General features: G+C 55.2%; 9 protein-coding genes across 9 annotated transcripts; 5 read left to right on the top strand and 4 right to left on the bottom strand.

Annotated features, from left to right (window-relative positions):
- Positions 1–2,286: 2,286 nt before the first annotated feature.
- On the top strand, positions 2,287–3,427 carry MRS44_001008 (uncharacterized protein; the record flags this gene model as incomplete). The annotated part of the gene is made up of 3 exons (XM_046267588.2): positions 2,287–2,432; positions 2,487–3,039; positions 3,092–3,427. 3 exons carry the CDS (start codon positions 2,287–2,289, stop codon positions 3,425–3,427), a joined length of 1,035 nt encoding a protein of 344 aa, XP_046138901.1.
- A 319-nt stretch (positions 3,428–3,746) lies between these two features.
- On the bottom strand, positions 3,747–4,699 carry MRS44_001007 (uncharacterized protein; the record flags this gene model as incomplete). Its single annotated transcript, XM_046267586.2, has 3 exons — positions 3,747–4,363; positions 4,471–4,549; positions 4,619–4,699. The coding sequence occupies 3 exons, from the start codon at positions 4,697–4,699 to the stop codon at positions 3,747–3,749; spliced, it is 777 nt and encodes a 258-aa protein (XP_046138900.1).
- Positions 4,700–5,161: 462 nt separating this feature from the next.
- On the top strand, positions 5,162–8,752 carry MRS44_001006 (uncharacterized protein; the record flags this gene model as incomplete). The annotated part of the gene is made up of 1 exon (XM_046275043.2): positions 5,162–8,752. The coding sequence occupies one exon, from the start codon at positions 5,162–5,164 to the stop codon at positions 8,750–8,752; it is 3,591 nt and encodes a 1,196-aa protein (XP_046138899.2).
- Positions 8,753–9,619: 867 nt separating this feature from the next.
- Positions 9,620–10,038, bottom strand: MRS44_001005 (uncharacterized protein; the record flags this gene model as incomplete). Its single annotated transcript, XM_046273466.2, has 2 exons — positions 9,620–9,778; positions 9,835–10,038. The coding sequence occupies 2 exons, from the start codon at positions 10,036–10,038 to the stop codon at positions 9,620–9,622; spliced, it is 363 nt and encodes a 120-aa protein (XP_046138898.2).
- Positions 10,039–12,208: 2,170 nt separating this feature from the next.
- MRS44_001004 (uncharacterized protein) lies at positions 12,209–14,175 on the top strand (the record flags this gene model as incomplete). The annotated part of the gene is made up of 3 exons (XM_065623524.1): positions 12,209–13,688; positions 13,751–13,897; positions 13,949–14,175. 3 exons carry the CDS (start codon positions 12,209–12,211, stop codon positions 14,173–14,175), a joined length of 1,854 nt encoding a protein of 617 aa, XP_065479973.1.
- Positions 14,176–15,906: 1,731 nt separating this feature from the next.
- On the bottom strand, positions 15,907–16,680 carry MRS44_001003 (60S ribosomal uL29 domain-containing protein; the record flags this gene model as incomplete). Its single annotated transcript, XM_046267580.2, has 3 exons — positions 15,907–16,225; positions 16,315–16,454; positions 16,678–16,680. 3 exons carry the CDS (start codon positions 16,678–16,680, stop codon positions 15,907–15,909), a joined length of 462 nt encoding a protein of 153 aa, XP_046138896.1.
- Positions 16,681–17,112: 432 nt separating this feature from the next.
- Positions 17,113–17,899, top strand: MRS44_001002 (uncharacterized protein; the record flags this gene model as incomplete). Its single annotated transcript, XM_046267581.2, has 3 exons — positions 17,113–17,181; positions 17,233–17,346; positions 17,396–17,899. The coding sequence occupies 3 exons, from the start codon at positions 17,113–17,115 to the stop codon at positions 17,897–17,899; spliced, it is 687 nt and encodes a 228-aa protein (XP_046138895.1).
- A 132-nt stretch (positions 17,900–18,031) lies between these two features.
- Positions 18,032–19,128, bottom strand: MRS44_001001 (uncharacterized protein; the record flags this gene model as incomplete). The annotated part of the gene is made up of 2 exons (XM_046267583.2): positions 18,032–18,710; positions 18,767–19,128. The coding sequence occupies 2 exons, from the start codon at positions 19,126–19,128 to the stop codon at positions 18,032–18,034; spliced, it is 1,041 nt and encodes a 346-aa protein (XP_046138894.1).
- A 338-nt stretch (positions 19,129–19,466) lies between these two features.
- On the top strand, positions 19,467–20,992 carry MRS44_001000 (uncharacterized protein; the record flags this gene model as incomplete). Its single annotated transcript, XM_065623523.1, has 2 exons — positions 19,467–19,661; positions 19,736–20,992. 2 exons carry the CDS (start codon positions 19,467–19,469, stop codon positions 20,990–20,992), a joined length of 1,452 nt encoding a protein of 483 aa, XP_065479972.1.
- Between the last annotated feature and the right edge of the window lie 1,521 nt (positions 20,993–22,513).

Genomic DNA, 22,513 nt, shown 5'->3' with positions numbered 1-22,513 from the left:
AGATATTCATATGTCAGATAGAGCCTCGGCTCACAGGCGAGACGAGATCTTCCCCAAATGGGGCCCCGCCTTCCCCAGTTCAGCACCCCTGTCCGCGATGGCTGCGGCAAGGTCGGGGACGGGGATGACGGTTGGCGCCATGTCCGGGCGGAGAGGCTTGGGACTTTTTGTTTCTGGGATGGATAATACAAAATTGGCAAGGACGGACACGGTGGACTCGCGCGGCGTCATCCCAAGGAGGTTGCAGACTGTAAGGCACCGGGCAGAGGGCATTGGGTGACGCATGTGTCAAAGTAAAGTACCGAATAGCTGAGGAACATTGCATTGTTCAGCGTAAATTTAAGTTGAAATTCGAGTATCGAGTATCACCAGCGGCGTGAAACCCGGTCCCATGTGAGGGTATCTTGGCCGCCAGGGTCCAGAACCAGTCAAGGAACCGAGCCCGAGTGTCACTTTGACTTGGCAAGCTTGTGATCGAAGGCTGAGGATTCCGTTTGGCCGTCAAGAGGCAACAACAGTTAATCAGCATGCTGCACATTGGCTGCAATGTTGCACAATGTATCATTGTTGGTGGTTCTCATCTGCAGGGACAAGGGCATGCACCAAACAGCACCTCACGCCCCCCATGCTGATCCTGTCCAAGCTTCGGAAGGTGGAAAGTTGACTATCCCGCAATAGATGTCCCGGCCGAGATGGTGTGCCACAGCTGCCGGTCGGTCGTAGGAGCTGAAAGGTCCGGAGGCCGTGAACCTTTTCCTCCTCGAACCAGCCACTCCGAGGCTCAAACATCAACGTCCAAGGTAGCGGCGTCTAGTGTCAGCTTTGCTACTGTATCCAGAATGGATCGGTTGGCTGTCATGACACGCCACTGTACAACTCTAACATGGCGGGAGAAATTGGCGGCGAAAATCCTGTCGCAAAACCCTCGCCGTCATGGATGCATTTCTGTTAGGTGAACATTCCATCTCTTGGTCGACTGATCAGGATTAGCTGCTTGGGCGCTCCACAAGGGGCGATCAACCACCCATGCCAGGGTCAAGGAATTGAATTGTATTGGCTTGGCTCTGCTCGCAATGGCCCGTGGTTGGCTCGTGTTCGCAACACTCGGTCTGTCGCGTGCACTTCTCCATCCTTCAGCTTCTACTGCACAGCTTTTGATACGCATTTCCTTCTCGGGCCCTCGAGCACTGGATGTCTCGTGTCAACCCAACAGTCCAGAATTTTGACGTCGTATGTTAAGCCAACGCTCAGTCGCAGAGCCGCCCATGGCGAAGGCTCACCGTTATAAATCGTGTCCCGTCCATCGCCAGACAACAGACTTGGTGGGAACAACTCAGAGTGCCTTGAACGCAGGGTGTATGTATGTGAAGCGGTGTTGTCGCCGCCACACCCGAGAGTTGACAACACCTCAAGTGGCGACAGAACTTCATGAGCTCAGTGCTATTATTGCTTCCCATGTGGATGTTCATGTGCCAGTCAGAAGCGGCGGAATGCAACACCCCTTTGCCGTCAATATGCGGGGAAACCAAGCTTTCGGGGCCAGCGTAGGAGGCACTTCGTGACTTCGCAGCTGTCTTTGAACAACTCTTTTCCCTTCTCGGTCCTTCTCCCGTCCCCCACAATTTCGAGGGCAGCAGGGGTGGGCGGCCTGCCGGCCATCGTCCGTCTTCCGGGCTCAATGACCAAACATGGGGCCACTGCAATTGGGGATTTCTTCCTCTCGTCGAATCGTCAAATTCACGAGCTGCCGAGGGACAGTTTGGAGATTGGCAAGGAAACGACAAGGGCCCTGAGGGTCTGACCAGGGTCTGTTTGCGACTAGGCACGTCGAGAAGCGCTCGTCCTCCCACCCTCTACACCCTCGTTTCCATGCAAGGCAAACCTGGGGTGTAGCGCCGTACTGTCTCGTCGGCCACTTTCCCCTTTTGGCAGTCAATGCCCGGGGGCAGATGCGAAGTAACAAGATCATGGCGATCTGGTCTCAGTGCTTGTGTGTGTCGAGGGTGCGCCGTCTGCGCACTGGTGATGTACCGCAGATGCTGAACCCCCTCTCGTTCCGTTGGGTCATGGGCGGCCAGATCAACCCCGACGCCATCCTACTTAAACTCAGGTCTTGTTCCACCCTGGTTGTATGTCGAATGGCTGGTTTCTCTTCATTCGCTTCCACCACGCTGTCCGTGCTTCAACCTGTCGCAAGTCCTTTTTGATATATAGGCAGGAGTTGGCTGTTCTGTTCGTCCACAGGAGATTGCGAACAACCACCCAAGCAAGACATCCGAGCTCAACATGTCGGATAAGCAGGAGCTCTCCCAGACGGAGAATGGACCCATCGCTGTGTCCAAGAAGAGAACATGTGCGCGACACTGCAAGCGCTTCTGGTGGATCTACCTCATCGTGCTGTGCTGTATTGTTGTTCTCGTTGTTCCCCTGATGTAAGTCATACCGACCTGTACTCACCACGGGGATGGCTGACCCATACTCGGTAGCATCTTCGTCGCCGTCCCGAAAATCGCACAAGACAAGGTGAACAAGGCCAAGCTTGAGATCCAGGGCGTCAACATCCTCGAGACCGAACCCGAAAATTACCAGATGCAGATCAACTCGACCATCACCACCGATGGCAAAATCCATGCCAAGATCGATCCCTTCGAGGGCGACATGTATCTCGAGGACTGGCCGCCCCATGTCCCTTTCGCCAGAGTGCAGTTCCCCGAGACCAATTCCAACAAGCACCAAGTCGTCAACGTCAGTCAGCATATCGAAATCACCGACATGCAGGAGTTCACCCGATTCAATGTCTGGTTCCACAACAACGAGACTGTGCGCGTCACCATCAACGGAAGGACAAAGGTCAAGCCAAGTGGCTTGACGCGAAAGTATGGCGTCGACTTCAAGAAGACTGTCGAGCTGAAGGGCTTGAACCATTTCGACGGTACCGAGGTTACCGACGGCCACATTTCCTTGGACAGTGGCAAGGACGGTCGCAACTTCAACGGCACCGCCAACATCCCCAACGCTTCCGTTTTCACCCTGGATAACGTAAGTCATATGTTCCCCATATAGCTCACTTAAGCTTACCATTCTTGCAAAGGGCAATGTCACATTCACCAACTTTATCGGTGACGAAGAAGTTGGTACCCTGTATATCAATGATCTCGTACTCAAGCCAGGAAGCAACATTGTCAAGATGACCGCGAATATGGACCAGACTGCAGTTCTCAAGGCTGTCCGGGCCGAGCCCTATTGCAAGACAGGTGTTGTCCCCTTCAAGCTCCTGGGCAAGTCGGTGATAAATCATGGTGAGAACCTCACATATTTCGCCGCGGCTTTGGGGAGCTCGAACCAGACCGTCGAGATCGATATTGGCGCCATTCTCAAGAAGGACTTGGGGTACGATGTCAAGTGTTCTTCTGATAGCGACGAGTAGTTGCAGGACCTGTACGTCGAGCGTGCAAGCCCGCGCCGGCCGTGTAGCTGCAGGGGACTGCCAGGGATCTTGTGAAAGCTCCTTCACCCTCTCTGTTGGCATAGGTCGTCTGGCGAATAATATGAGGATGGATGCTGGGAGGAAGGGCGTATGGCGGATTATGATACCTTTGATGCGGATCACCATGTATGTCGGTTAGGACTATCAAATTTAACTGTCGAACTCTCCCTTTTCGTCGGGTATCATTGTTGTTCATCTAGCTCGGGCAAGGGATGCATCGTCTGAGTTGAATTGACCTCGGGGGTCTGGCGACCTGTTCCTATTTCCAACCACCTTTCCGCTTCTCGCCTCGAGAAAGTCCACCCGTCACTGCTGAATTGTCGCTCGGTGCGTTTGTAGACGGAACAAAATCGATGGCGGTCCTGCCGCCACTTGCCTTCTCGGCCTCTTTCTCCTTTGCGAGCTTCTCGCGGCTTTTTCGCAGCTTGTCCTTGAACGCCCATTCAGGAAAGGTATTGGGATCCCATAGTTCAGTGCTGATGGTAGTCGAATACTGGTCCCGCTCATCGATGTCGACAAATTTCATCAACTTATCCATCAGACTAGGGTTCTTCAGGGCTGATGACTGCTCCAGCTTCGCGTTAAAGTGAGTTCCTTTCTTCTTGAGCTCAAGGAACTGTTCGAACTTCTTGTTGGCCCCTGGCGGCGGTGAGCCAGGCGGTGATGGTGGGATGTCCAGGTTGGGTGCCGAAGGAAGTGTGAGATCGCGCAAAAGGGCACGATTTGCTGAGTATGGTGAAGAGGGCCTTTGCGCAGGGTCTTGGTCATCAATCACAGCTTCTTCCATGGGTGGAAGTGATGGCCCTAGTGGAACAGCATTCTGCTGAACTGGACCGATAGCAACAGGCTCGTTGCTTTGAGATACAGGTGCGGGTTCTGTATCACGGTGAGTAAGTGCTAGACATCAGACTTTCGCATGTTGAAAAAACCAGGAATGAGGTGGCGAGAGGATTCTAGAAGAGGGTTTTGAGAAAACTCCATACCTGGTAAATTAGTAGAGGAAGTCGCGTGTTCCTTTTCCTGGTTCCTCGGCTCGGTCGCGACTGCGATTGTCACAGGTGCCTAGGGAAAACGAGGCAGGTGAGCTAACCATCAAGGCCATTAACTCGCGAGAGGAGGTTCAACACATACCTTTTGTCCCGATACAGGCTTCTCTGCCTGTTCAATCTCATCGTCTTCATCACTGCTTGCATATCCTACAAGACCTGCCATTTTGGACTGTCGTGATAAAGCAGAAGCCAGGAATGAGGCTTGGTGAGAGCAGGTGGGAAGGGTGTGGGGCCGAGGTGGTAAATCTGAAACTATTTTGGGCTTAGCGCGGCTCCTTTGCTCGTGACTGACAGCCTCAATCGTTGGCGCCTTGGGGAAAACCTCGGGCTAATCACCCCAGACTTTTAGCCATCCATCATCTTTTGGGGACAATACAGCCGTGCCTGAGATTCTCGAGAACCCACCCCTCACGGCGTCACCCTTGTAATCTCCATCGCCAAACCACGTCGACGCTCATCCCAAGCTTCTCTGCAAGCTTCTTCTGGTTCTGGGCAACTCTCATCCTTGGGTGTCAGCATCTGCGCTACCTACGACGCGCCGTTGGCACTGCCAAGGCTTTGGTCCCCCGTTAAAAAGTAGTACTCACCAACGAAGTGTCCTGCTGAGCCTGCGAGACCACCAACAATGGCTCGGCCGAGAGACTCGCGCTCACCAAGTCCTGCAGGCAGCTCTCACAGTTCTCGCCGTCAACGCAAAGATGACGATCGCCGGGAACGGGATCGTCGCGATGACGGAAGGGACCATCGCCGGCGCACCAGGTCGCGCAGCCCTGATGTGAGAAGACAACACCGCAACCCCGGCGGCCTTTATTCTGACGAGATTGTCCGTGACCAGCCCCGATACCGCGACCGCGACCGCGATAGAGACAGAGACCGCGGCCGAGACCGGGACTTTTATCGTCGCAGAGACCGCTCGCTAGACCGACGCGACGATGACTACTACCGCGGCGGACGACGAGACCATCGAGACAGAGACCGCCGGAGATCGCGAAACCGCTACGATGATAGAAATCGATCGCCCGACCGTCGACGAAACCGCAGCCGGGAAAGCGATCGGGATTTCAGAAGGCGAGACGACTCCCGCGACCGTGTCCGCGGTCGACGTGAGGGTACGGCTGACTCCCTTGCTCGCAGCAACCGTGAGGATGGTCGAAATCAGAGGACCCCGCTAGGTGACAATGGGAATGCCGCTGCCAACGAGGCCCAGAAGTCCAAGACGAATGCTGCGCAAGCCGAGATCGACAAGAAGGCCGAGCGACTGGCAAAGCTTGAGGCGTGGAAGAAGAAGAAGGAGAGCGCCAGTCAGAAACAAAAGGAAGTAAATCCGAGTCAGACAAGAAACCTCTTGGCTGAAATGGATAAGAAGGCCAGCGGTGCGTCGTCAAAGACAGTGTCTCCGTCAGTTTCTGCTGCCGCTTCACCTGCGCAAACGCCAACCACTGCATCTCCCATCACTCCTTATGCCGGAAAATTCGACCCCAAGGCCATCGCAAAGAAGTCGGCCGCCTCACGGTCACACGATGCTTCCAAGCCAGTTCTGGGCTCCATTGGAGGCCCAGCCGAGAAGCTTTCGGTTCCCGTAAAGCAAGCAAGCAATGGTATGGTTGGATCCCCTCCTTTCACATTGAATTTGATTGATGAGATATTCGCAGCGTCGGCCCTCCCCGCGAACCGAGCCAAAGCCAGCGGGTTTGGCTTCGTCAAGAGCCACGCAGAAAACGAGAAGCTACCCACCAAGCGCAAACTTGATTTGGACGAGGAAGACACAACAAAGAGGAAGCTCACGAAGCTTCCTGCTCTCCCTATCGAGGCTGACGATACTCCTTATGCTGATCAGGACGATGACGAGTCTGATGGAGACATCTTTGCCGAGAACGAAGAGGAGGCGGCCGCAGCAGCTCGCGCCGCACACGAAAGGCGACTACAGGCGGAGAACCAGATGGACCAGGATGAGGACAAAACCACAACGACAGAAGCACAACCCAACGGGGACGCAGTTGCGGATAACTCGGCTGACAAGGCCCCGGTGCCCGAGCAGATGGAGGTTGATGAGGAGGACGAAGTGGATCCGCTAGACGCATTCATGGCTGATCTCAAGCAGACAGAGGTGAAGAAGCCTGCCAAGACATCAAAGACACAGAAGGTCCAGGAACCCGAAGCCTACTTCAGCGATGACGAATACAACTTTAACAAGGAGGAGAACGGCGACCCCAATGCTCTGCTGGCCATGACGGCCAAGCGAAAGAAGAAGGACATCCCGACAATCGACTACACCAAAGTTGAGATTCAACCCATCAGGAAGAATTTCTGGGTGGAGCCAGCCGAGCTCAGTCAGCTCACAGAAGCCGAAGTTACTGATCTACGCCTGGAACTGGATGGGATCAAGGTCAATGGAAAGGATGTGCCTAAGCCAGTTCAGAAGTGGGCTCAGTGCGGTCTCACTCGACAGACTCTAGATGTCATCGACAACTTGGGATATGAGAAGCCTACACCGATTCAGATGCAGGCTCTTCCAGCTCTGATGTCTGGTCGCGATGTCATTGGCGTGGCCAAGACTGGCTCTGGAAAGACTGTCGCCTTTCTACTCCCCATGTTCCGTCACATCAAGGATCAGCCTCCGCTGAAGGATACGGATGGTCCCATCGGGTTGATCATGACTCCGACTCGAGAACTGGCTGTTCAGATTCATCGCGATTGCAAACCTTTCCTGAAGATGATGGGCCTCCGAGCTGTATGCGCATACGGCGGTGCCCCAATCCGAGAGCAGATTGCTGAGTTAAAGCGAGGCGCTGAGATTATCGTGTGCACGCCAGGTCGCATGATTGATCTCCTTGCAGCCAACCAGGGTCGAGTCACCAACCTGAAGAGAGTCACCTACGTGGTGCTTGATGAAGCTGACCGAATGTTTGACATGGGTTTTGAGCCTCAAGTCATGAAGATCTTTGCCAACATGCGACCGGACAAGCAGACGATTTTGTTTTCAGCAACCATGCCTCGCATCATCGACTCGTTAACCAAGAAGGTTCTCAAGAATCCGATTGAGGTGACGGTTGGTGGACGAAGCGTTGTTGCCAAGGAGATTGAGCAGATTGTCGAAGTTCGTGACGAAGCCAGCAAATTCTTGCGTGTTCTTGAACTCCTTGGAGAGCTGTACGACAGAGACGAGGACGCTCGCACGCTCATCTTTGTTGAGCGCCAGGAGAAGGCAGATGATCTGCTGAAGGAGCTCATGATCAAGGGCTATCCATGTATGTCGATCCATGGAGGCAAGGACCAGGTTGATCGTGACTCGACCATCTCGGATTTCAAGAAGGGCGTTGTGCCGATCCTGGTTGCAACATCGGTGGCGGCTCGTGGTCTCGATGTCAAGCAGCTCAAGCTTGTCATCAACTACGACGCGCCAAACCATCTGGAAGACTATGTTCACCGAGCAGGTCGAACAGGTCGCGCTGGCAACACTGGTGTGGCTGTCACGTTTGTGACACCAGAGCAGGAGAACTGTGCGCCGGGCATTGCCAAGGCACTCGAGCAGAGTGGACAACCTGTACCTGAGAGGCTGAATGAGATGAGGAAGGCCCATCGTGAAAAGGTCAAGTCTGGAAAGGCCAAGGACACGTCAGGTTTCGGTGGCAAGGGTCTGGACCGTCTGGATCAGGAACGAGAGGCAGCTCGCCTTCGTGAGCGCAAGACCCACAAGGCCGAGGGTGAGGAAGAAGAAGTCAAGGAGGACAAGAAGGATGAGGATGACAAGGCAGAGAAGGCTCTCAGCGCGATCCGGGCTGCAGCATCAAGCGTTCAGGCTCGCGAGGCGCAAAAGGCCGAGGGGGGCGCAGAAGCCAAGCCTACACAGACCGTCAACACCAACGTGGTCAAGGACAAGGCCAAGGATCCGCTGGACAAGGTCAGCTCGGCAGTCAGCGCCATCAACAGCCGTCTTGGAAAGGCCGGCCAGCTTCGTGCTGGTCAGCCCATCGACAACAAGGGCCCCGACGCCGGCGCGTTCCATGCTACTCTAGAAATCAACGACTTCCCTCAAAAGGCCCGGTGGGCTGTCACCAACCGAACCAACGTGGCCAAGATTCTGGAGGCTACAGGCACTTCGATAACAACAAAGGGCAACTTTTACCCGCCGGGCAGGGAGGTGCCCGCAGGGGGGAGCCGAAGCTGTACATCCTTATCGAGGGCGACACCGAGGTTGTGGTTGGTTCCGCTCTGAGCGAGCTGACCCGTCTGCTGAGAGAGGGAACAATCGCGGCTGCGGACGCAGACAACAGGGCGCCAGCAAGCGGCAGATACACCATTACCTAGAGTTCAGGATGGCTACGACGATGATACAGAGACAGACTGCATTCTACAGGATGAGGGAAGTAAGTGTACTTGTATAGGGCTAAATTGTTCCAAAAAGGGGCGTTGCGGAGGGTTGTAGGAGATAAGGACTCTGTGCAACAGATTTTGGGAGTCTTGCTTGGGTTAAACATATAGTCGATGAATTGGCATGTTTATGATGCAATTGAAGTTGTTCAAATGTTACTGCCATCCCCTCTCTGCACCAAGTCTATTCGAAGTTCAGACACCACTTAATCAGCCAGAGAGCACCCATGCTGGTATCACTGTAGATAGGAACAGCAGACGGGTTGTAGAATGTTCTAGTCTCCTCGCGGAGATGGATGTCTCATAGTTGTATACTGGCTACTTGGCCGCTTCGGTAGCACCTGGGTCGAGGAAAAGGAGAGACACCAACCAGTATACACCCTTTAGCTTATCCTCCCCTAAAGATAGTGGGTAGAGTATAATAAGAATAGGCAAAGAAACTTTAAAGCTTTACCTTTATCATATATATTTAGCTAATGATTATGCTTGAGAGGAGCTGGGTGATTAACCGTCTCGATATTCTGGTGTCTCGTTTATTTCTCGACTTGCGTCGGTAGGTACAATGAAATCAAATCAACATCCGTCGTTCCGCCATCCTTCAAGCTCATTTTAACTTGCGTTATCGGTCACGTCTTGATAGAGTGCGCCATCATACAATGCTCTCTTCCTCGCTCGCTACCCCCATGCGTTGTCCAAAAAATCATACTGCTCATCATGCCCAGTTGCGGGCTTCGGCTGCTTCGTCGGCGTCGCGGGCGCGCAGCTGCTCCTGGCTGGCATCCTTGAGCGTGTCGGAGCGTGTCTGCTTCTTCTGCGCCGCTAGCTGTGTCTGCAGTTTCCCGCCTGGTTTCGCGAATGCCTTTGCTCGAGCCTGTGTCGCATAGCGTCAGTCAGTATGCGCGCATTGAATTACTCGGGTCTACTGACCTCTGCGGCTTCGGCAGCTCTCCTCCTCGCGTCGTCGGCGTCGCCCGACGCCTCTGCAGGCGCTGCTCCTCCCAGAGTCCGCGGCGGACCTCCTACTGTTGTCGGAACAGGTGCTGTCCCTGAGGCGGGAGGAGGCGCGGATCCCAAGACGCGGCCGGGCTGTTGAAAGGCCTCCGACTCTGATTTTCCACAGCAGTTGCCCATATCTACCGGCGCGATCTGTCGCGAGGCGTCGATGCGGTGAGTGCGGTTGTCGGATCCGAGCGGAGAGAGAGGGGGGGGTTAGCTCTACGCGATACGTCGAGTCGATAATTTTTGGTAGATATATGGCGTTGAAGCTGGTACTTTGCAGGTGGACAGCGTCGCCGCGACGGGCGAGGCCTTGACGATTCGAGTTTTCGTTCTTGGTGCCAAGATTCGACGTTGAGGGGAAGAGCGAGCGATGCTATGCTGGGGGTAGCAGGAAGCGATATTTGGTTGTTGCTGCGCCCCCGCGAGGCTCAGTGGTTGGCGACGTCACGGTGCAGGGCCTGTGATACAAGTGCGCGTGACGGGCAGGAGCAGGAAATCACGCGCGAGACATTCAGAGCAGTAATGGATGAGGCCAGTGGTATCACTTGTTTTTTTCCGGCCCTCGAGTAACAAAAACTGGCCCATTACGATGTCCCGACACAATGTGTATCCTGGCGGAGCTTCGGCGAAGGGGTCCATTCGGTGCGGAGGCAGGTGGGGGCCGAAGGGCGGGGTGAGGTCCGGCTGTCCTCCGCGCCGTCGGCGTCGGCATCGGCGATGGAGGAAGGGAAGTCCGCCGACCGTCTAAGGAGGGCGCATCGGCATTGGCCTCGCGGGGGGGCAGCGCCGGGCTTTATGGTTGGAGCTTGGGGGCTACAGTTTTTCGTCGTATTCATGGGTGGTACTGGGTTGGGTGAGCCGTCAGACAAATGTATCCAGCATAGTTAATTCAACACCCAGCATATTTGTCACCGCCTCCCAGTTGGAAACGGACACAGCTGAGCAAGATGCTGCACCAGGGGACAGAATAACAATGGGCAATGGGAAACGACTGCACGAGAGAATGAAAAAAGAGCCATCTCGGTGACATCGTGTAGGGTAAGATGGCCAAATTCCAACAGCCCTTGTGCCTGTCAACTGACACCACCTACCTTGCGATTTGGCTGCAGGAGGACGCTACGACCAGACTTGATAGGGTCTCATTCGGAGGATTGCCCTGATTGAATTTTTGCTGTCTCAACGACACACGGCGAGACCGTCCCGCGTGTGATATAGGGTCATTGTGTTTTTTGTGGCTGGCGGCTCATAAGTAATGACCTGCACCACCAAAATTCGGAGAACAGACTGTAGTTCAGATCGACGCTTCAGCTGCAAGCCGCAGAGTTTAACACAGACTCTAACTGGCACACAAAAGGCCAGCGATGCAGCAAAGCATCAGGGTCGTTCCCCCGACATAGGTACCTACATCAGACGAGCTAGTACAAAGCGAAAAACCATCTCCCACGCGAAATAACAGCAGCATCGAATCAGGACTGACTGACGGTCAACCACCGAGTTCTTTTATCCCACGTTGTATCCACCAACCCTGACCAATTTTCCGTATAGCTCGCCTCTGACATGGTATCACAGTCCCTTGCCTGTTCCCCCCATTCCCTCGTGTGAACCCTCACCACTGAAGAGATTCCTCTGGGTGGGGGAGAAGACACAGAGACAAGGCCCAACTTGTGGTCTCATTCCTTCAGCCGAGCCAGACCAGACCATACCAGGCACTCGAGGACAAAGACAAGACAAAGACCACAAGGCAGCCAACAGCACAAACCCCCACCTACCCATTGTGGTGGTGCCTTTCTTGCTTCTGCCCTGCTCGCCGTCGTTCACTGTTGAGGCAATCCCCGACCCGTGATTCGTCAGCGGCTGCCGTCCCTTGACGACCGGGCCCCCACACCAATCCACAGTGGTCCCGTCCACTGAAGCCCACCAGTAGCGGCTCGCTGAACCTGCCTACAGTGGTCCACTGCAGCTCACAAAAAGTGCCTGCGACTTGCTTGTGAGTGCCCCTCAGTCCTGGGGCTGTCGCTCAGCCTTGGTTCCCCCCGTGGATTGAGCCTCCGGGCCATCAAGGTTCTCACCTCTTGGCGCTCACTGGTCCGTATCCTCTCTCTTCTGAACATCCCACTCGGGCCGCCGCCCGAGCCATCCATCCGCGCAACCATCGCCGTAGGTTTTCTCTTGCACAAAAAGTCAAGTCAGTGGCAGTTGCTGTGGCTGTACGAATACCAGTACAGATACCAGTCCGGCCGGATATCAGTTAGCAGTAGCACTCGCCCGTCGGATACCCCCCTCGCCTTGCGTCGTCTTCATCATGGATCAATCGGGCATCTTTGCCCATCATCATGCCGCCTCCTTCGAGTCCTCAGCCGATAAGGTCGACTACGGCTTCGACTACCACCTTGGCCACGATGCTTCGCTAACCCACGGTCTTGACGCACTCGGCACTTGCAACAACACTGAGAACGCTTGTCTCGATCAGCGCTGCTTCGACCACTATGGCAAAGCCTCCTCGACCCCGAACACCGCCCTGGACCTTGGCATCGACATCAACTCTGACGCTCCCTCCAGTCCCCGACAGAGAGCATCGTATGGTCACTCGCACCCTCATCATCAGAAGGCCTCAGCTCGCTCCACCTGCGTCGCTGGCACTGCCAACATGAACCCCGACCCCAAATCCGTCAGAGGAGCACATAGGCAAAGGCAAAAGCGAAAGAGACAGGCTGCTCCAGTATCGCACCCCCACGATCTTCACCAGTCGCATCATGTCCACCAGATGCGTTCGCCTCAGGTCTTCCATCATGCCCATAGCCAGAGCATCGAACCCATGACTGCTCTCCAGGCTTTTGCTCAGACCCCTCAGCTCAACTTTCACCACACCGACTTCCACGCGCCTCCCACTCACTTCCAGCAACCCCTCAACAGCCCTGATTGTGCCGACTGCTTCAATCCAACATGGGTGACAAATATGATGGACCCGGCAGCCAACTGCATGTCCATGCAGTGGCCGCCGTATGGGGGCGCTGCTTCGGCTGCCTGTAGCTCCGCCTGCGACGATGTCAACTGCTGGACTCGGTGCGAAGAGGGTGTCGACGACCAGTGCTGCTACGATGACTGCTGCGCTCAGCTTGACATGTCGCATGCTGCGTGTTGCTTCGAGCCTACCTGCGCCTCCCTCGAGCCATGCCTCGACTCCTCATGCCAGGAGGCATCGATTCCTTGCACAGATGCCAACTGCATGGGCACTCCCGCATCCGTCTCCGTCACCACCCCATCTGCCGAACCTGAGCCCATCGTCAACGCCCTCGTGAGCCCTGTCGAGCCTGGCCGAGAGATAACCCCAGACGCTTTCGACCAATCAGCCATTGGACATTTTGCCCAGGGCTTCTCCAACGACCTGAACTCGGCTCATGGCTTCACAAATGACCTAAGTCCAACAATCAGCCAATCGCTTGACCACCAACTCACCCCAAACCATGCTAGCCAAGGCGTGAATGAGGCCAGCGGCTTTGCCATGCCCGCATTTCCCTCTGCCTCCAAGTCCAAGCCGGTCGATGAGCAGCCAACAACCGATAACGCTGAGCACTTATGCCGTTGGCTCTGCCTGGATGGCATAGCATGTGGCCAAAAGTTCGCAAGCAACAAAGAACTCCAGGATCACTGCAAGAGTGACCATGTCAAGAACCTTAAGAAGGGCCCCAATGGGTTTTGCTGCACATGGTGGGGTTGTGCCCGACCAGGGCCCTTCTCGCAGAAGAGCAAGCTTGAAAGACATATGCAGACGCATACTGGTTGTAAGTGATGCCATCCCTATGCTCCCCTCTTCGATTCGCCAGACGTATGCTAATCGCAACAGTCAAACCCGTCAAGTGTGATATCTGCGGCATCTACCTTTCCGCGAAGCAATCTCTCGAGCAGCACATGCGCACCCACTCGGGCGAAAAGCCCTGGAAGTGTGAATATCCCGGCTGTACCCAGAGCTTCAAGCAACAGAGTGCTCTCAGTAAGTCTACAGACCACCGAGACCAGGATACCATGCTAACTTGAGCTCCAGCTATGCATATGCGCACTCACACTGGGGAGAAGCCACTGGTATGTGAAGTTTGCGGAAAGCGGTTTGGCGAATCATCCAACCTCTCCAAGCACCGTCGCACACATAATATCCGGGGGAACCATGTGTGCAAAATCTGCCAGAAAGATTTTCATCGACTAGACCAGCTCCGTCGGCACATGCAAACGCATGCCCCCGACGGTGGTCGCAAGGGGAGTAAGAGTTCTTGACCGCCTAAGAAGGGCGAAGGGTGCCATATCGACGCAAGTCGTACTTGAAGGACGGAGTTCTTCTGTGTCTTTTCAACGCGGCATCGGTGTTTTGGGCGTCATCGTTGATCATGTCAGAGTTGATTTTGGGTCGGATTTGGTGTTTAGAAAGTCAGTGCAACAAGGATCGGGCGAAAAAGTCGTATATCATTAGATACCCAATTGCCGTCGTGGATAAGAGAGGAAACCTCCCACGCGGGGGTCACGAAGTTAGTCCCAGACAGCAGAAATGAGAGCACATCTTTAACCAGCATCGCATGGTTCTGGTAGTCATCTTGGAAGCTGCGGATATCTTGGCTCATAGCTCGGTGTCTTGTGGCTTAGGATGTCGTTGCCATTGTGGTGAGTCGTGGTAGTATGCCACATCGACGTGAAGAGGAACCTGCTGACGTCTCATTGTTCCTTTGTCGATGCGTTCCGACCATTTGTCCCCTTCGGCGGACTAGAGTCTGCTCAATGTTGAGCTATGAGTCTAAGCCGGCAGACTCTGTTGGATAGGATAGTGTAGCTTTGAGAAGGCATGAGTAGGATGAAATCCAAGTTGAATAGTCGTGGAACTGGCGGCATCTCACTCGGAAGGTCAAAGCCACCAGCACCTGGGTTGAGCTTTCCACAGTCAAAGTCCTCATCCATTGAGGCAGGTGGGTGATGCGCTGGCATCAGAACCTCTCAAATCCATGGCCTCTCTTCCTGTCCTCGGGCCCCATGCCTCGGATATCGATTTCTGCTGTGCGACGAAGGCATCCAGTGTCGCCGTTGCGGGGTTCATCATGCTGGATGTCCGATACCTCCGATTATCGTCCAGTTGGTGTAAATCAGCATGACGGGATTATCCATCTGAAAGAGATGACGAAGAGCGCAAGGCAGAGGCGCCGAGAAGGGCTCAGGATTGAATGAAGGAGGGGAAAAGTGAAGAGGAGGCGAGATTCCTTTCCGTTTGCCTTGCCGATTCGAGGCATGTCGTTGGGGGTTGTGGTGGGGTGACGCGGGTTTGGCCGTTCCGAGGCGCCTCACTGGAGACCGATACGTAGATGGATTCCGCTTGGGTGGTCATCAGGACTTGCCTTTCTTGGTCGTGCGAGTGTGTCGAGGTTTGATGTGAGGTCGAAATTCATTCAAGGGGATTTGTTTCATGAGCCTGGGCTTTTCTACATCATGTGTGGAAGGTGACCTGGCTGTCTCTCAAGGTGCTTTTTCTGGTGCCTGAGGTTGCCGTTGATCGTTTGATTGATAAACTCAGGCATCAAAGGCACTACGGGAGCACCACCGGCTCTCGCTGGACCAGGCCACTGGTGCTTCGGCAGCCACACCCGAGTGCCTACCTCCTGTACGGTAACGCTGTAAGAACGGTCACCCTACCAATGGATGGATCCAATCCAGATCACCATGTATCGAGGCAGTCAGTCTTCAAGACATGGAACTCTGCACGTGCACACAATGGATATTCTTGATCATGACCTCATTTTTTCTTTTTTAAACAGACTGCCTGACCAGGCAAGCCCATCATAGACATCCCGTCCCAGAACGAGGCCAAAACCGGGAAACAAGTACAAGTCAGACCGAGATTCCCTGAGCCATGCGATGCAAATTTCGAAGCCTTTTGTTCAGAGAAAAAGCACGCCACGCCCTCCATACCCCGTTTCCTTTCTACCCAGATGTCCGCCATCCCCGAAAACTGCAAGTGGTTTTGATTTAAGCCTGCAATTGACTGTTAGCACACACATATCCATGCACATTCACCACGTAGAAATCCATATCATTCGTGGCGTCGGGGCTGCTCCGTACCTTGATGGCGAACTTGCGCTGGGGGAAGTGAACGCTGCGCTTCTTGGCCTTCTCCAGCACGCGGGACTTCTCATCGGGTGATAGTCGGCGGCGGATGGCACGGGTCTGCTTGGGTCGGAGGTCGAGAGGAGCGTACTTCTTGTTCTTGTAGAACAGGCGGAGCTGAGCCCTTTGCTTGGCGTTGATAACGGTAAGGACACGGGCGATCGACTTGCGGAGGTCGTGGCTGTTAGGGATAGACGCATTAGCTCGCGTGGCCTCGTCAAAGATTTTTTTCCTTTCGCGATTCGAAATCGTCGGAGGTGGGTTGCTCACATCTTGTTCAGCTTGGTGCCGGACGAAGCGACCTTCTGGATGCGAAGCTGACCGAGCTCGCTCTTGAGCTCAGCGAGCTGCTTCGTCAAATCATCCTTGTTCTTGCCCCAGAGCGCACCAGCCTTGACCTTGCCCGACGACTACAACACCTGTCAGCGATCCGTTCGTCTCAAATATCCCCGTGTGTATGCGTGTGTGGTGATGTCGGAGTCATGGCCAATTCGAAAGTGTATTCTCGATCGGGTGTTGGATGTGTGTGTGTGTGGTCTGTCGAATAATTTCGAGGGGTGCTGCTGCCACAGTACAGATGGACAACTCGAGGCCGCCGTCTGTCTGGGCGAGGGCAAGAAGGTGCGTACTCACCATCTTGAATAGCTTCGAAGTGGTGTGCGAAGTGTGTCGACGAGTGTGTTGGGAAAATATCAGCCTCGACCGTCACCGTCCGTGTCGCGATGGGATCGTTTGGCGTAGGAATTTAGAGAAGTTTGCCGAGAAAGTGAAAAATTGCCCTAGGGTTTGTGAAGGGGAGGGAAAAGTGGATAATTCGTGAGGATTTGCAATTTTTGATTGGGCTGTGGGCGGCCCCGCTGTCCTGAGGGGCTGCTCCTCACGTGCTGATTCTCGTGACCTGGAAACGGCGCTAGCGCAGGCGGTGAATAATTCTGCCGCTTCCTTGGACCAGGTGTCGGTCGGTTGTCGTCAGGGAGTTTGGTCGAGGAGCTGGATGGTCGATCAAGGTTGTAAGAGTCCATCACACACGTATTCTTGTCGCAACTACCCTTTTAATCCTCACACAGAATGTCTGCGCCGTCGGGTAATGCGGGCTGGGCCCAACTAAGGCAGCAGGCCCGAACATTAGAAACCCAGGTTCGCAGAGTGGCATCATGCGCCGAGGGCATTCGCTGACGTCGTCACCAGACGGAGAACCTCTTCCACACGTATTCCCAGTTCTCGGCGGCTACAAACATCCCTCCAAAGCCCACAGATGAGGAGCGCAGCACTGAGAAGAAGCTTGAGGAGCTACTTCAGAAGGTATGCGCCCACAGCCCAGCTTCATCAACCGTGTTAACCCCGTCCTCAGCGCGAAACTGTCATCGACCAGCTCGCCCGCCTCCTCGACTCCGAAGCTGCCCTCACCTCGTCTGCCCTTAAACAAAACAACCTCTCCCTCCTCCGTGAGAAGCTCTCGGGCCATAAGCGGGATCTCGCGCGACTGCGATCAACCCTTCAGCAAGCCCGCGACCGCGCCAACCTCCTGACCAACGTCCGTTCCGACATTAATGAATACCGCCAAAACAACCCCGAGGCCGCCGAGGCCGACTACATGCTCGAGGAGCGCAACCGCATTGACAACAGCCACAGCATGGCCGACAGTGTTCTTAGCCAGGCGTACGCCGTTAACGACAGTTTCAACCTGCAGCGCGAGACCCTGGCCAGCATCAACCGGAGAATCACCCACGCCGCGAGCCAGGTGCCAGGGATCAACACGCTGATCACGAGGATATCGGCAAAGAAGAGAAGGGACGGCATCATCATGGGGGGCTTTATCGCTTTTTGCTTCATTCTGTTCTTCTTCCTCTCGTAAAACGGGATTGGGGCAGCTTGCATATCATATGGGACAGGCGTTCAGGGGTATCAGCGTGTTTTGTATTGTACAACATGGTGGGGTCATGGGTGTCTAAGTTACAATGCTCTTCCGCGACGGGGAGGCGTCTAATTACAACGGCTTGGGAACCTCTAGATGTTGTTTACCCGGATGTTGCTCCTTTGCTGTGGCTGGCATCGTGGCCTCCCTCTTGATCTCGTCCACCAACCGTGAGAGACCCTTGGCCAATCCCTCCTGCTCGACGGGATGAGCCGTTCCACTTCCTGCCCATCGGACGCGACAATATTGGTCGACCAGAAAGATGTAGCCGACTTTACTGTTGAGCAGTCCGATTGACTCGCGAATGTCGTCGGTGATGCCTCGTCGCACGAGGAAGTACTTGTCCCAGTCCTTCTCGGGGAATTGCCTCCGCAGCGATCCCATAAAGAACTTGACCAACCACGCCTTGCCCGTATTATCTTCGTAGTTGATATGAACCATCTGCGTGATGTCGGGGTGTTGCGTCAATGTGTCGTGTAGCGCTGGGTTTGCTTCATTGGAGGTGAAGGACTGAGCCTGCTGCTCGGCCCAGCGGCTGCTAAAGATGGATACGACGCTCGCCTTTCCCGAGAGGAGAGGGGTGGTGTCGCGCGGGTTCTTGTCCGTCTTGAGGAGGGTCTCGCCGTAAAAGTTGGGGAAGAAGAGGGAGAGCTCGGCCTTGAAGAGTCGCGGGGGTGCAATGAAGGACTTGCCTTCGTGGTATTGCAAGTTTCCCCAGTCTCGGAAATAGGGTCTTGATATCTTGGCCGTCCTACAATTATGTATAAGAAAAATTGTCGATTCGGGTCCTCCAGCAGTGGTTCTTACAGCTCCTTTCGCCTTTGCAAGTGCTTGTCGTAGTTGACAAAATCTTCGCGACGCTGACGCATTGATCGGTGGTCAATGCCGGTATTCTCACCAGCCTTGGGCGGGAGGGGCATGCCAATCGGCCGGGGGAGGGGCTTCGGGGTAAAGACGCCCTGCTGTCGCTTGCCGTAGCTTCGCGGAGCTTCGATCGGGGTACCGGCGATATTTGCCTGAGGGTCCATGGAGGCGCCGGACCCGGGCTTTTCGGTGGTCGCCGCCCGCACGGCGGAGGACGTGAACGAGCGACGGGCCTGACAGAAGAGACATGTCAATGGCCGACGGGCGAGGCCTGAAAGGGCCAGGTCGAATCGTCGTGACGCCATGGTCGAGGCGTGAGTGGTTGATGATTGCGGCTCTTCAGCGTGTGGAAATTTCGCTCTCAATCAAGGATGTCCCCACACTAAGATAAGATTTGGAGGAGCACGGCCGGGCTGTGGGGAAGAGAGAGCCGAGGACTCGGTCAGATCGGGCTTTAGTTTCAAGACTGCCGTCATTCCCCCGGACTGCGGTTATCCACGGTCATGAGCCGACCGAAGCCAGCCTTCGGCTTAGACAATGCCTTCCATTGCCATTGCCTGCCTTCTCCTCTTCCTGGGAGATTGAAATTCTGACATGTCCTCTCCTTGATTCTTCTTCTCGCAGGTGCAATTGCAAGTTAATCATGTTTCTTCAGCGTGGATCTCGAGTGCTGCGAAAGCAATGGCATGTCGCCAGAGGCGTGGGCCAGATGGCCATGGCGTCACGGGCACCCATGAACGCCTGTCCTCCCAGATGGTTCAGCGAGTCGAGGAGGTTAATGGCTGTGAAGCCTGTGCTCCTGGCCGACATTGGCGAAGGCAAGTCAATCATCTACTCTGTCCGCCTGGTGATGCACCCCGGGAAGCGCACGACTAACACGCACCAGGCATCGTCGAGTGTGAAGTCATCCAGTGGTTTGTGGAACCGGGCGCTCGGGTCGAGGAGTTCTCCCCGCTATGCGAGGTCCAGAGCGACAAGGCCTCTGTGGAAATCACAAGCCGCTTCTCGGGCGTCGTCAAGAAGCTCTACTACGAGACGGGCGAGATGGCCAAAGTCGGCAAGCCGTTTGTTGACATTGATATCGAGGGCGAGGCCAAGCCTGAGGATGTCGATGCCGTGGTCAGCCAGCAACCCGAGAAGGAGGATGTCCCTCCTCCTCCGCCGTCCTCCTCAGAGTCCAAGCCCGAGCAAACACAAAAGACATCTCCAGCACCTGCTGAGGCACCAGTAAAGGAGAAGGGCAAGTGCGCAAGCCTGGCAACACCGGCTGTGCGACACCTCTCCAAGGAGTTCAAGGTCGACATAATGGATATTGATGGCACCGGCAGAGATGGTAGAGTCCTCAAGGAGGACATTTTCCGATTCGTCAAGGAGAGGGATGCCAAGGCCAGTGCCCCAAGTGCGCCATCATCTGCACCACGGGATACTTCGGTGCAGACGGAAACGGTTGTGCCACTGTCCAACACCCAGATGCAGATGTTCAAGACCATGACACGGTCCCTGACTATCCCGCACTTCCTCTACGCGGACGAGGTCGACTTCTCAAACCTGGTTGAGCTGCGCAAGCGTCTCAACCGTGTAATTGCCCACGGCGCCACGGTGGATGGACAGCCCTCCAAGCTCTCCTACCTCCCCTTCATCATCAAGGCCGTGTCCCTGGCGCTGTATCAGTACCCAATGCTCAACGCCAGGGTGGACGTGGACGCCAAGAACAACAAACCGTGCCTGGTGCACCGGTCGCAGCACAACATCGGCATCGCCATGGACACGCCGGGGGGCCTGGTGGTGCCCGTGATCAAGGACGTGGGCTCGCTCAACATCCTGTCCATCGCGGCAGAGCTGTCACGGCTGCAGAGCCTCGCGGCCCAGGGCAAGCTGTCGCCGGCCGACTTCCAGGGCGGCACCATCACCGTTTCCAACATTGGCAACATCGGCGGCACCTACGTCAGCCCCGTCATCGTGGAGCGCGAGGTGGCGATCCTGGGCATCGGGCGGATGCGGACGGTGCCCGCGTTCGACGAAGAGGACCAGCTCGTCAAGAAGCAGATCACCAACTTTAGCTGGAGTGCTGACCACCGTGTCATTGACGGTGCCACCATGGCCCGGGCAGCTGAGGTTGTGCGACAGATAGTGCAGGAGCCGGACATCATGGTGATGCACCTCAAGTAATAGAGCGTCGGTGTACCTAGCAAGCAGATTATCAAAAACAATGTAAACGAGATAGACTGAAAGGATAGGGAATCAGGCTGTGATACTCATCCGATGCTGATGCAGACGGCTCGTCCATCCTCATCTGGAAATAGCCGATGTTCCTATCTGCTCGCACTTACACAATAGGCATAGACAACCGAACTTTTGTCTTCTGCTGAGATGCTAGAAAACGCATAATGCAGAAATTATTGATTCCGCAGGAACATGGCTGTTGCCCGGATTCGCGACGAGCCCTGCTGATCTTTGTCCCCATGACCTCGCCGTGCGTCTCGCCCATGTAAGTCGCCGGATACGTTCATGCACCCCGCCTCGAGGAGCTGTCACTCGAGGATCGCCTTGGCTCTGAGGCAGGCTGTGAGATGAGCAGTCATGATCATGCCAGCTTGGTCAGCGAGACGTGGCCGCTCACATGTCGACGAGTGCTCGGTCCCTAGTTTGGCGATGTAGATGGGCAGAGGAAGCCATGTGCTGTCAAAGCTGGTAGATTCGGTATCATTTCAGGACAAGGTAGCATGTATGACATAGATAGCGTGCTAGTGGAAGCCGGATCAATACCTACAATCCCATTGACTTTGTTGGTCGTGTGCAGCCCGACCCTGAACTGTTTGCTTTTAACACATGGTGCTCAATGGATTGCCTAGGTATGATGTATTACCCTGCATCGAATGACACAAAGTCGCAGATGGGGGCATGACATCCATCCATCGGAGAGAAGGCCCTTGCATCAAACTAGTCCGTGAGGCCATCTACCGCGTACAGTCCCTAGCTACAGTAGTTAGGGCATCTTCTGGTCATTGATCCGTAATACATCGGAGCGCACTGGTCAGGCGTCGTGCCATGGTGGGAACCGATGGAGGCAGTTTCGTGTCAAAATTTTTCTTTGCATTCCGCCCACGTCTCTCAAGAGACTGATGGGTTTTGCTCGAGGCTAATTACCTGACATGGGCATGGGGGAGACAAGGGAACCCATGCCGGGATGGGGATGGGGCGGTGACCCCTGGGCTGGGCTTGGGCTGGGGGTGTCTGGCTATGTGCCGAACAAACAATGACGACCATGAGCATGCTTGTGTCTCTTGCCTTGAGGTCATCCATCGTATCACAGTCTCAGCCATGGATGCGATGCGACAAACCCCAGACTCAAGAGCGTCAACCCCAGATTTTGCCTCCCCGTGCCATCCCGCGCGCGGCGTCTCCCTCGCATGCCTAGCACAACGCCCAGACACGCAACACACACACACACACACAAACCAAGGATGTTCTCATCCCTTTCCCATGCCCGTCCCTCTTTCGCCAATCCATGCATGCAAGCAGGCAGCCCTCACCCCGCACCCCGCCCGAGACTGGCTATGTACAATTGGTCGGCTCCAACTTGGACGGTCTGCGGGGGCTGCAACCAAGGATCAAGGCCGCCGCCTAGTCAGAGGCCACGGCTGGCTTCACCGCATCGGAGAGCTGTCCGAATGGGCGGAGCACCGGCAG

The sequence above is a fragment of the Fusarium solani genome (assembly GCF_023522795.1).
Source record: "Fusarium solani strain SB1 chromosome Unknown bctg00000000, whole genome shotgun sequence".
NCBI lineage: Eukaryota > Fungi > Ascomycota > Sordariomycetes > Hypocreales > Nectriaceae > Fusarium > Fusarium solani.
This window is presented reverse-complemented; position numbering and strand designations above follow the sequence as displayed.